The following is an 18,949-nucleotide window of genomic DNA, read 5'->3' as shown; positions in this document are numbered from 1 at the left end:
TGGGGTGGTATTGCAGTGTGAACTTTTGGTGTACAGATTACTTACCGAGATCTTGATGATCTTATCAAACATGACGTCAGGTGGGACGTGGAAGTCAAAGACGAAATACTGCAGAGAGTAGAAGAAAAAAAAAGGTTTGCCCAAAACGTATTCCTTATTCTACTAGATAACACATTATTTTCTTCAGATTTGCTGTGGGAATAAAATATGCCAGGTAACCTTTAAATCCAGTGCAGAGTTCACCTTCATAGCACATCATACTGTAGCCACATCACAGCGCTAACCCCTCAGGCTTTCAGTTCTCAAGCAAAGATGAGCAGCTTAAAGCAATGTCTGATTTAAAGTTTCATCACACCTTTCATGTAGGTGTTCCGGTATCAGTGTATTGATGCTGCTATAATATACATCTGTCCAGGGGCTGTGCAGGGTACAGAGACACAGGAAAAACTCAGGTGTGCCGTGAGACTTTGTAGTTCCTCTTTGTTTGTCTTCTTTTGTGTGCGTTTGTTGACAATAGAGGAAAGAATCACACAGGGCACAGCCAGATTCTTCACAACTGCACATCAGTGACTTTCCTGCAGGCGACATCTCTAACCATGGGCCACATATCACACACTGATCCCTGCCTGCATCACTCACTCTTTCATCCTTTCTACTGGATTTTGAAAGTTATTCATAACACTAAATGTATGCTCTGTTAGTACAGGATAAAATATGTATTCTAAAAGAAAGACTAAGCAGAGCAACAACAGGACATGGCTGATGAAATGGGGTGACATTATAGCTTTCATGATGATGTAGTGATTGCAATATTATGAATACACCTTGAAAGACCAGGGATGATAGTAGTTCCACTGCAACGCATTTCAGATGAAAATGTGTGTGAATTTATCTGAAAGAGCAGCACGGGCTCTGAACACACAAGAGGTTCTGCATACTTGGAATGAAAGCAAGGAAGACTATTATCTTGATCACTCTGGTTTCCAGTGTGTTTGTCCGCAGGGGGTCTTCACACCAACAGAAGGAATCAATAGCAGACAGATGTCCTCTTTAAGCTCTGCACGACCGTCGCCACTGCCAACACTTACTATTGGGAGAGATCCTCTGCTGTTCAGGAACACTCTAGTTAAGAGCTTAAAGTGTAGTATTTCAAAGTCAATAAATCATTACATCACAAAGAGAGCCCTCACAGCTGTACACACTGTGTGAGCGTTTGGTTGCAGGAAAAAAACAAAAAGGCACTAAAGATGTCTTCTTGATGAGAAACACCTGCTCTTACACTACCACTTTGATAAGATAAATGTACTCTGTCACACCTATCATGTTGTTTCAGGTTTTATCCAATATAACTTGGTTTTGCAACTCATATATTCACATTAAGAAATGCTACTGAAAGCAGGCAATATTTCTGGGGTTACTGAAGGAGCTAATACACATTTCTCCATTGTTTGGCATTAGTTATTAAGTACAAAACAAACATTGTCATAATATTTTACAGGACTTAATCATCCACCACTGTAGCTTGTTTACTGTATTAACACTACAATACATTTTATATACTGTAGTAGGATTTTTACCTGCCTATATTTACATCTAATGGGAGTGCTATTGTTATTTTCAACAACACATCTCAGTCAGTATCAGCCATAATGTGATTTAAGGTAGATTATGCCAACTTAAAAGTATGACTGGAATACTGCATAGGATATAAAGAATAGCATCCGCCTTGGGAATGTGATTGTTTATGATGAAGAAACAAAATGAAGAACAGGAGGAACAAATTGAACTGACATTCAGAGGTAAAAAGGAAGGTAATATTTAGCTTAAAGTTGCCTTTTTGCAGGTTAAACTTGTATGTATTACAGTAAAAGGCTCTCACCTCATTGTAGTAGGGGCAGTTGGTGGACTCCTTCATCGACGTGTACTTCTTCTCGTCTCCAACCTCCACACACACCACAGGGTCCATGTTGAGGCCTATGAGCTGCCGGGCCTCGATCACAGTGATGCTGATCTGAAGGGAGACATTAGCACATGAGATATGACTCCCAGATTGATCTCCAACAGTGGCAGTAATACAATCATCATAAATCATGTAACAATGGAGCACCTCCCTGTAGGACAATTTAAAGCACAACACAAACAAATTGACCTCTCCAAAATTAATGATTCTGATTCCAGACAAGGAGTGATTTTGCAAGATTACGCTTTATTGGCCTCTCAGAAATCTCCCCAGGCAAATGTAGCGTTGGATGGACAAACTAGGCCTGAGTTAAAGGCATCTTCATCCAAGTAATATCCCTCTGGTCTAATTAGTACTTAGATAATGAAGAGAGAGAAAACTACAAAGAAAAGGAAGTCTGCACCCTAGGATTCATCCAGGCTTTCAGTCTGGTGAATTAATGTATCCATAATGTTCTTAAATAAAATGGGCCATGAACATAGGCCGCGAGTATGGGAGGACAGTTGCACTGTGTCCACAATTATTCTATTATTTATATTCTTTGATGTTGTGGAGATAAATTGCTGTGGTTTTGGTGCATATACTGTATGACAGCGGTGTCTAGAATGTGTTTTTCCAAAATGATGCATAATTTTTCTAATAAGGGTAGCCGAAAGGTTAGCATCTTCTGCGTTCACATGGAAGATGTAATTTGGCTTCTTCCTCTTTCAAATCATCCTGCCAGTTGTACATCAGAATCACACACAAACACACACCTGATAATCCACTGGGCGTCCAGAGCTTGGCTCCATCTTGATATCTGGCTTCGACCTTCAGAAACACAACACAATTTGGTTATAACTTTCTCCTGTGCTCCAACACTGAAAACCGAGGTGGCAGATGATTACAAACTCAGTCCCACGTTTGAATCTTAAATTGTGTATGCTCCTGTTTTTCCATTCTCCCAGAATGAATGTGATTATTGAAAAAATGGTATTCTTACTCAACCAAGTTATCCTGCACCATCAGCAGTTTGAGTTTGCATTAAGGATGTGTGTGTGTGTGTGTGTGTGTGTGTGTGTGTGTGTGTGTGTGTGTGCATGTGGAGTAGAAACAGACCTCTTGTTGGAGACGTTGGTCGTGACGGCGGTGACGGAGGCCAGGGAGATGGTGTCTGGGTCCACTGTCCCGGCAAGACGCATTGCCTTTCTGTCCAGGTCCTCCATTTCCAGGACCGCCGGCTCATCTGAGCGACAAAATCATAATCAGAACCAATGCAGACCATCACCAGAGCCAACAGAATATGTTATGCTGGTAGGACCACAGCAGTGACTTCTAATGAGTAGACTGAGGTCATGTCTTCTCTATTTTCTGTGAAAGTTTAGGGGGGTTTACATTATGCAATTGAAAACAGTCAATAGGTTTATTCCAGAACTTATTTTTAAATTACCAATGTATATATTCCACTAGTTTATTTTAGAGTCTGGGTAAAAACATTCCCAGGGAGGTCGGGCCGAGACTTCAGTAACCTAATGGGCCTTTATTTGTCTGCTTAGTTTAAATATGTTATACATTTAAATATAAACTGTGAATTAACATAATCATAATACCATCTAGAAACTTCAATGATTTGTTTTGGGTTAAAATGGGCCTTGTCTTGTGTCTTGATGGTTATACCTGCTTTCTTGTGATCGTCCTTAGAGCTCTTAATCTTGCCGAGCTTCATGGCTGAGAAAACTCCCTTCCCTGCTCTGAGGGAGGAGATAGAGACAGCAGATAGGAGGACAAAGAGAGGGAACATACAGTGTATCATGAAAGTGAAATTTATGATTCCGTTCTCATCAAATTCATTGCCCATCAGCACACTCAAAACCAAAAAGAGAAATTGATACTGATAAAACTTTGTACTGAACTTGCCTCAAGCTGAAAACCCCATGAACCTCTCGTGGACACAATCAAAATGCAACCCAACACCACAACGTTTGTCATGGACGTCTTTTTAACTCGGCTAGACATTTACTTCATGTGGATTTAATCCCCCTTCACCCCATCACCAACTCTCCAGACCCTCAATCTCATAACAAAGAGTATCCGGTGTCTCCACATTGATAATATCTGGATCATATATCACCACATCAACAAAGAGCTGGTGATGTCATCAGCGAGACGACAAATGAGGGGACTTAATAATTAAAAATGAGTGTGACCGTCCAATTTGCTGCGGATATGGATCCATGTCAGGGAATTAATGAATAGGAAGGCTTTCCTTTTGTTTCCCCAAGCACAGCCGAGTGTATCAGAGTTTAATTTCTGCTTTGATCTTTCCCTCGTTATTCAAGAGGCAACCTTTAACCTCATTCCGTTGGATATAGACAATTGATGGGTTCATGGCTAAGAGCCAAGAGGGATTTAAAAGTAAAAGCCTTGAGGCATGGTAATCGGAATGAATAGAAAGAATCCAAATGTAAAAACTTTTCCAGTGAAATCAAGGCTGAGCACACCTGAAAATGTGCACTTGGGCTCTCAGCCTGCATGCAATACAATATCATTTAAAGGGCTGTTTTTTTTACGAGCTATCCACTTTTGCGTCTATGCTACTTTTGCTGTAACAAATGTAAATTTCCCCGCTGTGGCACTACTAAAGGATTTCTGATTCGGATTGTGACCAGATGATGTGTGAGTTGATGAAATATTAGTACATGAATGCAAAACACATTGACAAAATACATTTAAAATAAACTCTGTTGATTGTTACTGAAACCCTGAATCAATTAGTGAATCAATAACCCAATCTGCGGAAGATGTAGGCGATTTGTACATTTAATAGACTACATAATGAATTAACTAACTGGAAAACCAATTTGTTGATGATTAAATTAATGTAAGTTGCAGCTCTAGTTAATTGCAAAATCTGGTGTTCCAGTTATCCAGTCAAGCTTGCTATCCTACCCAATCTATGATTCAACAATAAGCTACCAAAACAAACACACAATATGTTTTATACGTACCACATGAAAGACAGCCCTACTGAACTCCACAGAGAGGTCGATCACAATAAATCTGCCCCCCAAAAAAATCCTGCGGGAGCTTCCTTTTACTTGGAACTATATTTCCATACTGTTCACCTGTCAGGTGCACATCCTCCAGACCAGCCATGCAAGATGAAAGATGCCCAGGAGAGAGGAAGGGAGGGAGAGAGGAAGAGGTGGAGGTACATGGCTGTACATACAGAGAGAGGAGGAGGGGGAAAAGAGGAAGGAGGGGGTGGGGCTCTGAACACCACCAAAGAAGATTGTAGTTGAAGTATGTCTGGCTCTGTTCATATAAAAGTGATATGAAGGTCAACTAATAATGCAGATGTTAGTGGCAGCAACTGAGTGATTGGTAAAATCCGTGAGAGTCATCGCAGAGTAAAAATGGCACCTTTTAATAACAGGAGTAAACATTAATATCTTAATATGTCTTCAACGTTTTCTGATTGTAAAGTCATGCTTTTGGCACACAAGTGGCAGTCACTTTTTGGCAGAATAAAAATATCATATCATTTCTGCCTTTTCTTCACAGAGAGGTCAGCAGTTGGGCAGAAGGCAATTTAGTCATAGCAGGTAAAGACTGTGATCTGCTGCTACTCTGTTGGCAGCAAGAACAGCATCACCTGCACAAGAACAGTAATGGTCGACCAAAAGAGAGGAGATTTGAGAGAATATACATATTCAAGCATCATACTTGTCTCCCTCTAATAATTTTCTTTCAGTTGCCAAGCGATGTCGAGAGTGAATACAAGGACAAACATCAAACACACATTCTGTCAGCACCAAGCCTGGCCTCGAGTTTCAAAGGAGATGTACCTTGAAAGTTTTTCACTTGAGTCATCCCTCGATGCAGATTTAATGACAAACTGCATCCATCAAATATATCAGTGAGAAGGCAAATTCCAGTTCACAAGTGGGAATTAGAGTGAATAGAAATATGCAAATGAACACTTAACCTTAGAAAGAAAATGCAGAGGAAAGTAAAGTTCTAGAATTTAGAGAAGTAGAAAGTTAAAACCATTAATTCCTCTTTCTTCTTTTTCTTTGATCTGAAATACTACGCACCATAAATGCATCAGTGACTGCAAATTATAACTGAACAACAAGCAAACACACAAGAGCTTTGAATGAGACGTGAAGCTACAGTATGTGTTGCAGATTTGGAGAGAACAAGATTACAGCTTTTGCATATTTAAAAAAACAGAGTTCTCAGGCACCATATGAACCTGTTGCACATGCTGAGCATGAACTGTAATGCATGTCTGGGGGTTATTGTGCGAAAATCAATAATACATGAGAGCATGAATAAGTTGCCTCTTATCTAACTCAAGCTGAATGATTCCCAGGGTTATTCGCCCATACCTTGCAGCTTGACTTCCATCAGCGCCATAAACAGGGTCTCAAACTGTGCATGAAACATCTTCCCCACAGGGATGAGCATATCAAAGATGTACATGTAAAGCAGTGTCAGGAGCAGAGTGTGGGTGTGTAAAATGCAGTTTAGAGAGCAGGGCTTTGAACTTTGAAAACATACACACTTTTAACTCATATTTGTGGTATTTCTCCAAATGTAATCACTTTCATTGATAAGTTGTGTGGCAATCAGTAAAAATGTCAATGACCAACTTCTGTCTTAAACTTAAACTTTATTTAAGCTTGCAGTATAGCTGTGCACCTGCCCACACTGTGAGGGCAGAGGAGTTACTCTGAATGATATGCTCAATATTGTCGAAATGTGGAATTCCTTTGAAAATTTGGTGGAAGATAGAAACAACCACCATTGATCAATAATTCATTGACATATACTGTCCGTACTGCTCTGGGGGCACTGCTGAAAGGAGCTCAGTGAGATCTCCTACACACCTGTTCCTCCTTTCTCTCTCACACATAAAGTGGATGCACACATATCAGAGCTTCCCGCATCCACTGGACTGGAGCCAGACTACGATCCGTTCTAGCCGATAACACAGTAGGGGGTAGAAAACTCTCACAAAACCACAACTCTCTTTCCTGAAAGTTTATTGAATGCTCTGCAGCGCTCTCGCTCTAAATACTTTCTCCTTAATTCTAGAAATACCTATAATTACTTTACTTGGTGCCCTGTGCTGCAGACAATTCTGCAGCACAGGGCACCGAGTAAGTATGTTTTCCAACTTTTTAACTTTAAATGCAGTGAGACATCTACATCTACATGTCAACAACAGATAAAATGGAGCATCAATATAATTTACCCCTGTGATATAGGCCTTCTCAAGTTCTGCTTTTGGGTAGCTGCCTTATTTACCAGTCAGAACGTTAATTGAAACAGCTATTTGGTATGCCTGTGATCTTGCAAATGTTTGCTCATAACGTTACCCTCATTAGTGTCACACAGTAAGAACCTAATGCAAGTTTAATGCCCTCACACCTTGAAAAAAAGCGTGCTTAGAGCCTTGATGGCCTACATAGCACAAACAAAACATCAAAAAGGGATATGGGCTTTTTTTTGTGTGTGCATTAATCTAAAGAAAACATACACCTCCACCATATTTTACAGTGCGATTGTGTGTGTGATACATCATCTGCATAATGCAGACTGAGGAAGAAAGGGAGGATGGTAGAGGAACATGAAGTAGGACTAAGAGAATGCACATTACAAAACCACTTTTTCTATGAATAGCCATCACTGCTAAAATTTTAAAATTCACTCCAAATAGCTCTCTTGCATTTTTTAGTCTGTTACTGCATCAACTGGTCTGGAAATACAATATGACTCAGACTACTTTAAAGGCTTTTAGAACAAAATGTCCCTTTTTTCACAACATCCCTAAGATGTCTTCCAAAGAAATGTACTTTTAAGAATTCCTAAAAGTAATGATTTCTAATGAGAAGAACAGCTCTGAGATCCTTACTCCTATCTGGGACACACAGGTGATGCAGAAACTGGGATTACCCCGGGAGGTATGTCATTGTCTGCTCCCACATCAGGGCTTGGAACAGAAAAACAACAAGAGGAGCTAACATGCCGTACTATCACGAAAGCTTGGGAAAAGATGTTCCACTGCGAAGCACAGCAAACACAAGAGCAGCGCTGAAAACAACAAAGAGGAGTCCCAGGGCCATACAAGCTACACGAGGAGAAAGAAGGGATGTCAAAAATTCAAGAGATAGCTGCTTCCATCCAGCATCTGTCTCTGCAGAGTGAGAGAAAGAGAACAGATAACAGTATATACTTCAGATAATGTAAAACCTAGCACATTGATAATGAAAAATCCCATTGTAATTTGAGTGTATAGATAAAAAATGTGAAACTCAATCATTCTTAAAGTGAGATCTGTAAAGTACAATCTGTTTTCCAAGTGTGTCAGCAATGTTTCGACTCAGTGATCTGAAGGGTTTTCATTTGCTGACAAGAACTTACTGCATTCGCCAAGCAGACGACTTGTAACAGTGTACAATAAATACATAGAGTTCTAAAAAGTGGAGCACCGTAGGCACAAAATACACATATAAAGTGAATACATCTATCCTGTAAAACAACAGAATGTTTGGGTTTTAGCTGACATATCTGTTGTTATGGATGTTTCCACAGGGAGTCAGTGCTGCAGTGAGATAAAAGGCCTGCAACACCTGCATCGTACTGCATGTGATGATACATTATCAACATGTGATGCCGGAGCTGTCTTTGAAGACACAGCAAATTACACTTATGGACAAATGAATCACAAGCAGAACATTTTAATAAATAATTCAACACTTGTTTCAGTAAATTCTTTCAGCAGAAGCTCCAGCCAGACTGAAATGTCTCCTTTGTGTGCCAATTTGATGTTATGCAAATGATTCCTCCATATTAAAATGGTTTGAACAAAAACAATGACTCTTTAAAGCAATTTCAGTTTCAGTAAGGCAATGCCAAATTATTTATCAATATTTTTTTTACAAGAACAAGAAGAAGATCCTTTGCTCTTAGCCTGTTGCACCAGTGTCAAAGTAGCACCACACACTAATATGCAAACTCATTTCATCTCTTTGTTCATTTTTTCCCAGCATTTGATGTCCACAGATCAAATGACAATCGGAGCCCATTCTCTTCATGTCTGGCACATGTGCTCTACTGCATGCACTATTCAGCAGATTCTGCTTCACCGGCAGTAAAACCCCCCAGAGGGTGATTTATTTATTAGGAATAAGAAAACCCCTGCAAAGCCGGCTCATTGTGGTATCGCAGATAACACAATATGCTTCATGGGCACCGCCATAAATCATTCTGCAGGGCCAGAGACGATGTAGAAGCCGCAGAGAGGAGAGGTGGTCGCAGAGGGACGTTCAACTTTGGGTTCAATTTCACTCAATTAAGGGGCAGGGGAGGATCCAATATGCCTTAACAAGCTACCAGGCTCTCAGGCAGTCACACTGAACAGATATAATGAAGTGAATTCCCCTCTGAAAAACAGCAATAAGCCCAATATCTCCCGTAAGCAGCATACGTGACCTTTATGCGTCAGGCAGGTGATATAACCGAAATAGACAACATTAGGCTGAACACCGAGTACCATGTGTGTTTGTTCTTCCATTCTGTATTTGTGAATGGGAGGACTTTGTGTTTACATGTCTCTCAAGTGTATTAAATGAAAAATATAACTCATTAACTCTCAAAGCTTTAAGTTCTAACAGAGAAACTCAGCTATACGCTGCCGTGATTAAATGCCATATTATGTTCCAAACCACATCCAGCATTATTTCTGAAACACTTCTGAGTGTTTGCCACTAGAACAGAGACATTATATGTATTATATATACAAAAACTCCAAGTCCCTCCTGCAGACATCCTGCACAGAGACACAGAGGTGCTGCAGAGGGGATTCAGCTCGCTGACTGTACATTGCGGACGATAAGTTGGGACGTGTCACGTGGGTGGGACGTTGCCAGGAGTTCAATGTAAAGCAAGCCCACATTTCCTACAGTATATGACGTCATATCGGCAGCAAATCTGGAACAGCTCGTTTGTACCCCCGTTTTTAGGGATGTGGGTAAGGAGGAAAAGAGAGAGGGTTGTATTTCCTGACACTTTGTGAGTCTCCTTACACACCGGGGACACATATTTATGTATAAAAGACATCTAAAGGTGCATTTTGCATAATAGGGGACCTTTAAACTGACTTATGGCAGCAGAATGCTGAGATCTGCATGACAGCGGAGGTAAATCAAACAAACAAAACAAATCAAAAGGACTCAACGGAGATTAAAGAAATAAACCTCCAGGCTAAACTGTCTATGACCTTTTATTTATTACTCCTCCTCCGATTTCACCTCCCAGAAGAACAAGAGAGTCCTCCCCGGTTATCACGTCCTGCACATTAACACTGCCATCCCAGAATAAGAAACGTTTAGTGCCCACAGAACTCAGGACACAATGAAACATCATTACAACTTTTAATTCTGAAAACCTCTCAAGCTGAAATCCACTGAGCAGCTGGTAATTCAGGCTATAATGGGGTTTGGATGAGAAGTGGCAAGGCTATTAAAGTCTTTCCACAGGCCCATCATTCTGGCCAACACCGGTGTGAGATACATGAGCAGGGAATTTGTTGCGATTGCTGGGAGTTAGTTGGCAATTCCTCAACAACTCTCAACTTTTTTTTCAGACAAATGCCCTAGAGCACCTCTTGGCAAGTCTGACTGACAGTTCTGTGGAAAAACGGCAACTACAGAACAAGTGCCCTTGTCAAGCAGCAAGGACAAAGAGCTGGTTCACCCACAGAACATTAAGGAAATGTGATGAAAGTTGATGGGAAACCTCATGAGCTTGGTGATTGCTTTCATCCCACTTTTCATTGAACTATTTTACAGCATTTCTCCACAGAAACAGAAACTAAACACTGGATATGTTGTGTAACACCCGTGGGATGCTCTAAAAGTTAGATTATTCAAATGTTCTATTGTCTTAACACTGCCTGAGTTTCACATCGGCAGAACATGAACAGTTTTTTGATTCTATGCTGTAAGACAGTGCAACTCCACCGTTCAGGGTCAACAAACAAAAAGACAAACATGCGCCTTCAGCCTCGCACATACACAATTCTTCACAGGCAGATTCAACATTACTGTATAATGACGGATTTAGGGGTCTGGCTGTGCAGATACTCTCACTGGAAATCGATACCACCCACAGATAATTTCACACATATTCAGCAGAATCACGACAAGTGAACACAGAGCGAGACTAAGTCACAGTGTGGTGCAGTGCTGTGGAGGAGCTGAGGGTCTTTCAGGGTTCATAACAAATCTATATAACCTTGTAGAGGCTTGGAGTACTCGTCTGTTTTTATTAACTAACTGAAAATGCAATGTAAACACACCATGCGACTTCAGCTACTATGTTTTTTTCTTTTACCTGCAATTTGAGTATGTGATGAGGTTTGCATCCACACAGGGCCAACCGAATCCATTCATTATTTGTAACCCCTTAAGTGATTTTGGGAAAACGACTCCTTTCATTCCTACAATGTTTTTATTATAACACATTATTTGTGTATACTTAAAAGAGTACTCAACCAGCAGTGATGTACTGTATGTACTATAGCACTGTCGGACGAACAAGGGACAGTCCTCTTTTATACCCCACATCCTTGTTCTTTTGTAAAACCTGCCACCCACATTACCCAAAATGCAACTCAGCCACTGACACTTCAGTTGCAGAGTGGATGTGTTGTGCTAGAAGCAAAGATAACTTCTCATTTTCAAACCTGCAGTTTTCAGCCCCAACCACTGCTGACTCACGGCTCTCAACTCACTTAGGGCAAAGGATAAGATCAAAAAACAAGTTCACGCAGCTGCCTTTAGAGCCAAAAAAACACTTTATACACCTTTTTGTAATCCAGCAGTTAGGAAAGTTAGTGTGAAAGTTAGGAGTTGATCCCAGTCCCTGCAGTCAAACCGGTTGATGTATCTTTGGGCAAGATACTTAAACCCAAATTGCTGTGCTTCTGTAAGAATGGGTGTGAATGGGTGAATGCTGACTTGTATATCTCAAGCGCTATGAGCGTTCGGAAAGACTATAAATGTGCCATAAAAATGCAGTCCGTTTACCATTGCATACTAAGACTTCACAGTTTGTACAATTTTTTAAGTTAGGTTTTAGTGTGCCAAATATAACTTCTATATATAGATCAGATCATTTAAAAGAAGGGAAACTGAAAACAAGTTCTGTCAAACTTCAATCTCATTTTATTCCTCTTGATTTAAGACGTCATATCTTGAAAGTTTCATTTCCTGCGTGTCTAATTCAAATTCTTCACCAACCTAAATGGGTTTTGTCAACAGTGTTTGGCGAATATATTTTTGGGGTGTTTCTCCTCTTGTAATTAAGCACAGGACCCTTCATGTTCCATTACAGTAACAGATGTTACAGCATCTGGACAGCATTTAAGCCTCATCAATGTGTGAATACTAAATCCATCTGTCAATCTTATAACATTATGAATGTGTGCCTCAGTAGGACTGTTAATGATCTCTTAAACTGAAGTACATAATTAAGCAACACATCTTGTTTTCTGTTGAGGGGAGTCATCCAATCCCTATTCAGAGGCCAATCAGACAGGATTTCAAAGGCTGATTCACTGTCAGACCATCGAGTAATAATGGAGAAAGAGTCTGTGTGTGTGTGTGTGTGTGTGTGTGTGTGTGTGTGTGTGTGTGTGTGTGTGTGTGTGTGCGTGCGTGCGTGTGTGCGTGCGACTCACTTCCTGAAGGTTGGTATGGAACCCTGTAAGGATCTTCCAGGAGGCGTCCCAGACCCGTGGCTTTGCCCTGACAGCAAGCTCTCGGTTTCAAAGGCAAACATCCCATCACGGTCGTCAGGAACATCCAGGAACTCCCCGTCGCTCCACACTCCCACAGCGCCATCCATGGACTGGTATTTGATCTCTATGGTAACGCTGGTCTGAAAACAGCGTGAAAGCAGATGAAAGTCAGCCAAAGTTATCCGCAGATAGTTAACAAGACTTTTTGGCATGTCATAACGAGAAACAACAACTGCAAAATTGAATGAACAATTGATGTCACAAACACTAATATAATTTGTCAGCGCTATCATTACTGTTATAAATTACACTCCTTCAGCTGTCAAGACCATTTAAAATGACTTTAAAAAGGCCTGTGAATCAGAAGCTTGCTTAATCCTATACAAATATGAAAAAATCTATATATAATAGAGTGTGGAAATGTAATTGAACCCTGTAAAATGCAATGATACACAAACATCACACCGCACCAACTGTGGTACTGTGACAGGATATTGATACATCAATCCAAACCTGTAGTGAAAGAGTCAACACCTCAAAGCTTAGCCTTAAATAAACGATAGCAATTGAATTATGTTTGGAAAAGGTTCTGAGTCTAGACAACAAACCGGGACTATTAAATCATCAGTTTTTCTGGAGGGGGGATTCAGACTGAAAGTGAGTGTTAGTTTAATCCTGGCCAGAAACATTTGTGACATTGTAGTTTGTCTTTCCTGTGTCCTGGGGAGTCGTGTTTGGAGAATATAATCCTCCTGACGATGACCTCATCTTTAATAAGAAGCGGACAATTTATTGCACTGACAAAGACAGATGAGAAGAGAAAAATTCTCGGGGCTCTCGTTCCCCCTTCCTCCCTCCATGTCGCGCTCGATTTCCAACATGCTTTGCAAAGCAATAACTGTGGCCCACGAGGAGTTGGGAGTTGTCACTATGGCAACCACACCAGTGCAGTTGTAGTTAAAGAGTTATCTCTCAGGGTGTGTCGGATTTAGTTTTTTCCTACAGGGATGTACAGTACTGATATTCTCGAATATTGTGTGTCTGCCTGGATATGTCATTTCATGAAAAGCTATTTGCACATATGTCTATGGATGTGTGTGTGTGTGTGTGTGTGTGTGTGTGTGTGTGTGTGTGTGTGTGTGTGTGTGCGCCCTATAGCTCTCCCATGCTGTGTATCATCATCTCTGAAAATCAGCACCACTAACATAATCCTGCACACAGGGAGCTTTGAAACCAAATACAGTCAGGTTCCCTCTCACACATCCTATTATGCTGCTCACACACACACACACACACACACACACACACACACACACACACACACACACACACACACACACACACACACACACACACACACACACACACACACACACACACACACACACACACACACACACACACACACACACACACACACACAATGTATTCACCAGCAAAATTATCCTAGCCCTCACCCTCACCACTGAGCTGGGCCCCAGCAAGACTAGATATGCTTCAGGGTACAGCTAATGGGGATCCTTTAATAAGCTGTAAACTGAGCGCTTCCCAGGTAAGCTGTTCTAAACACTATTTTCAATCAATAGGGGAAATCACAATTAATTTTAATGGCAAATGTCCTTATGTGCTGATGTTGCTAAGAGACTGTTGTATTTCATAAAGATCCTTCTCGATGTGCAGGTCTTAAACGAATAGAAAGCCATATAATTTTAGCAATATAAGCAACATAATTTTTGTAATCTGTTTTTGGACTCCAGTAATCCCCTTTCAAAAGAGTAGATCCATTCTGTAATACATCTTCCGAGCTATGGAAATAAATAATACACCCCAAACTCTTTTGATGAATGTCAAAATAAATATTCCAAATGTTCGGAGCATTTTATACAAATTTCTCAGAATTTCATCCTGACATGTTTGGTATTTTGTTGAAACTTTAATGTTATGCCTATTCCTTATCTGGTTATACAGCATTCGTTTGCTAATGTGTTAAGGGGTGGTTGAATAGCGTCATGTAAATTGTGCTTACTCCACATTTTAGATCACCAGTTAACATACCCATGCCAGTGGGTAAATCTGCATTAAATCTGGAGTGCAGCCCATTACATTCAAGGCCTTGCCATAGGACTTCACACAATGCTGAATAAGCCTTTAATTACCAGGGGAAACTCTCTGTATTTTGAGTTTTGTTCCATCTCACCGATTCCCAGGAGCGAGAAGTAATCTAGTGATTTTTACATGAAATAATTTCCTAAATGTGGAATTGTTTTTTTTATGTGCAGCATCCACTTCTCAAACATAAGCTTCGGTCATACCAACCAACATGTGGTGGACCTAAAAAGGTCTTATGATGAAAATGATCAAATTTGAAATCCAGCAACACAGCTTTCCTTTGGAGTCACAAAATCACTCAGATTTCCCCTTTGTTTTTCTCCACTTGTGTTGCACATTAAACAGAGTGCAGATCTTTAAGAGATAAACGTCTTGAAACCCTATAGATTGCTTACACATCACTGGGACTTTAGTTGTACCTTTATTGATGTGTTGTTGTCGTCGATGAGCGTGTCGGTCAGCTCGAGGTGTCCCTCCTCTGCCACCTTCTGAAGAACCATACAGAAAGTCCCCACCAGTCTGCACGGAAATACCAACAGCGGAAATCAGTGAGATCAATACACAGCATTACATCAACACATTGTGTCTTCAGTTTCCCGTCTGAGGCCCATCTGTTCACCTCTGTGTAAATCTATAATCCATCTTGGTCTCTTTTAGTCACTGTCATTCCAATTAATACTGCCATATACTTCTTTTTGAACATACAGTCTAGGCAACTCCTTCTCACAGTGTGTAAGTGATAGAGTCATGAACAGACTATGGTGGGTGGTGACGGATATGTGTTGTGACAGACATTGAGAAATTACTACCCTGCCTCTGTCAGCAGCCCAATACAGTATGTCACTCCTCAAAGCAGGTTAAAGGAGGTAGGCAAAAACAGCACTTTCACCTGGCATCTTCTCTTTTATGTCCTTGTTTTATACATTATATTAAAAGTATGGTGAGAAACACTGAAGGTAAGCATTATTTATGTTTGTTTAGAGGTAAACTTCACAGCGTACTTAAAAGACATTTACACTTTTTCCCCGTAATGAGAGATTTCCTAGGTTTCCTACTGAGAATCTCACTTATTGATTTGGTTTATTTATCCATGTGGCCGCCCATTCTTCAACTTCTTTGTTCTGCAAATGTTTCAGAAAGCTAATTCTCTAAAGCGTTCAGCACATTTCAGCAACAGGCAGACATTCTCAGCCAACTCTCTTAAGCACTAATCACTGCCACCAAGGACAAATGGATAAAGTCTCACCGTTTATTCACCTAGCGAACTGAATGAAATCAGGTTTGTTGTTGCTTTTATTTTCCAAAGTTGATTTTAATGGCAAAAAAAAAGGTTTTCGTCTTTTGTTTTCATCTAAAAGTTAGCTGAAGCCAGCAGAGACATTATCTCCAACTTCTGAATGAGCGTCACATTTTGAATTTTACAGTTTTTCTCTAAATGGGCATTTTAATAATTTAGATGACTAGAAGAGACGAAAGAAGGCAAGATAAACGAAACAATTTTGGTAATAAACCACAACTTTGTATTTATTAAAACCAGTTTCTGATATGTAAATGTTGTTTGTATCAGTGTCCATGACTTAATTAGGATAACAAAAACGACTTAAATGTATTGGATATAGAGCTGTATTGTCACATAACCAATTCTGCAATAGGAAACATTATCTTAGGGGTTTTAATAATTACTTAATTGAGGTAAAGGAGACTTTTGTTCTCATGGTTGGAAATAAGTCTTTGAGTGCTGTTGTTAGGACCATTTCTTTGCCACCTAAGGAGGGACATAGAACATGGCGGTGGAAAAAAAACCCAGTAGAGCCCCCATTCAGCCAGCCAATTAGAGCTGGTTAATAATTTAAAAAGTTTCCCCCAAAACAGCTGAGCTATCAGCCACACATGCAGCGCAGCCCACACTGAACCACACACATTAGTCATTTGTACTCTAATAGTCACTAGCGCACACACACACACACACACACACACACACACACACACACACACACACACACACACACACACACACACACACACACACACACACACACACACACACACACACACACACACACACACACACACACACACACACACACACACACACACACACACACACACACACACACAGAAAATATAGCTGTGTTTTTATCTTGAATTCCGTTGAATAAAATGGAGCATGTGCTGAATACGAGTCCACAGGGAGAAATAGTATCATAAAACAAGTGTATACAATCAATAGCTTACCACTTGGCCTGCACACACAAACAAACACACACACATACACACACACACACACACAAGCAGACCGCAGGGCTGGCAGCTAACGATGTGAGCGTCCCGACAGGTTCACTATAGACACTGTCAGTGAGTCGAGGGTGAATGTGTGCAGTACACAAACACATTCATTTCGCACACAAGTATTCCTGCTCCCAGGCAAACCAACAAATAAAATCTCATTAAACAAATGACCAAATAAGAAATGTGCTCTTTATCAAATGCAAATATCCGTTCACTCTCAGTAGATTAAAAATTAAACTCAAGCTCATCTACACTTGCTACAATTCAAACTAATTTCTCCTTAAGAACATGTGAATATGTATCATTTCAAATGGTTCAGGAAGAGTTTTAATTTCAGTTTCAGGTGTAAGCTCACTATAGCATAGAATTGGCTGACTAAGCATAGGGTCCCCGCAATGCGATACGTTTTTGAAATACTCTCTTGTGTTCATGATACTCCTAAACTGTGAGCCACAACATCAGCTTTTTTCTCCAGTAAATGCAATCTGTGTAGTGTGAAAATGCACGTCAAATCTTTTCAGATATCACAAAAAAGGAATGTTTCAGTAAATTCATTTTCTTTTCCATTTCCTCTTTCTTTATCTCCGTCACTTGCATCCTCACCTATACGTCTTTTCTCACCTCTGGAATTGGTGTTGATAAATCCAACATACAGTTGAAAGTGAGACTACATTTGTCGGCAGCGCTTCAAAACTTTGTAATAAGGTACATCTAGAAACCCAGAACTTGAGTTCAACACAGAGTCCTAGTTTTGAAAGAAAAAAGGATGTGTTTCACTCCAGGCGCTGACAGACGCTTTCTCTTCTCTCTGGAAGTGTATTTCTGCCAGGCTCTCACACTGAATCTCTCAGTGCTCAACTTAAAAGGCTTGACGTGACTGAAAAAGAGTGTGTGTAAGGATAATAATATTTTTGCAACTTATTCTTTGAAGAGGAGTAGGAACTTCTGCACCTCTGAGCAACCCACCACATTATAATTCTCTCTTCCATGCATGGACAGTGGAGATGAATATGTCCGGCAAATGGCGGGTCATTTCCTTTCAGCCATTGTAACATGTGTACAAGTGCTGAATAATTGAACTGAGCCGGGGCTATCATGTTCTGGCTCACTTTTTAGCACTTCAAAAGGTGGCATTCATTATTGATTCTAGTTCTGCAAACAATTTACTTTCTTCTGCTTCATAATTCACAACTCCCTTCCCTTTCAATTTGTTATATTTTTTTTGTATGCCTCAAGTTGCTTTTGCAAATCGTGGTGTGACTATGACTAATTCTCTGGCCCAGGAGAATTTGAGGAGAGGTGAGCACAGCTTTGAAATGTAAAGTATTTTTTCCAAGTCAAATAGAATTGTTCTCAACGTTGCTATAATCCATCCCAGGTGCCAGGGACTCAGCCGGAGGAAATAATGAAATGTTACAGCTGACAGGTGTGTGTGATTTGTCGTAAGGGAAGCTTCAGCCAAGCATTGCCCTCCTCCGGTGTCCTCACACTGATGTGAGCATAACAACATAAAGCAAACAATTCTTTCATTGGTGTTCACGCATGAATATCTATCAATTCTCATGAACGCAATCCATATTCTAGTCTTTCGCACAAACACACCCAGGACAAAGACAATCATAATGGAAATTGGTAACCACAAACAAAATAGAAAAAGCTATTCAGACTTGTTTTCCCTGCCAGCGTCCATCAGCATGTCGTGATAATGCCGTGATTCGTTTTAGGACGTCACTTTAAGCTTTAGCGGTTTTTGTTGATATTGTTAATGTTAGTGAACATGTAATCAAGAAATTGTGTAT

The 18,949-nt window shown here is 40.3% G+C and overlaps 1 protein-coding gene across 1 annotated transcript in view; it reads right to left on the bottom strand.

Moving 5' to 3' along the window:
* otofa (otoferlin a) overlaps positions 1–18,949 on the bottom strand; it is a 69,740-nt gene that overhangs the window by 24,185 nt on the left and 26,606 nt on the right. The window contains 7 exon segments of the mRNA XM_063902557.1: positions 46–108; positions 1,880–2,011; positions 2,716–2,770; positions 3,059–3,185; positions 3,617–3,690; positions 12,693–12,892; positions 15,281–15,380. Coding sequence (XP_063758627.1) covers positions 46–108; positions 1,880–2,011; positions 2,716–2,770; positions 3,059–3,185; positions 3,617–3,690; positions 12,693–12,892; positions 15,281–15,380 — 751 coding nt within the window.

This window comes from Eleginops maclovinus, chromosome 15 (assembly GCF_036324505.1).
Source record: "Eleginops maclovinus isolate JMC-PN-2008 ecotype Puerto Natales chromosome 15, JC_Emac_rtc_rv5, whole genome shotgun sequence".
NCBI classification, from domain to species: domain Eukaryota; kingdom Metazoa; phylum Chordata; class Actinopteri; order Perciformes; family Eleginopidae; genus Eleginops; species Eleginops maclovinus.
The sequence above is the reverse complement of the archived record's forward strand: the minus strand, read 5'-3'. Positions and strand labels throughout refer to the sequence as shown.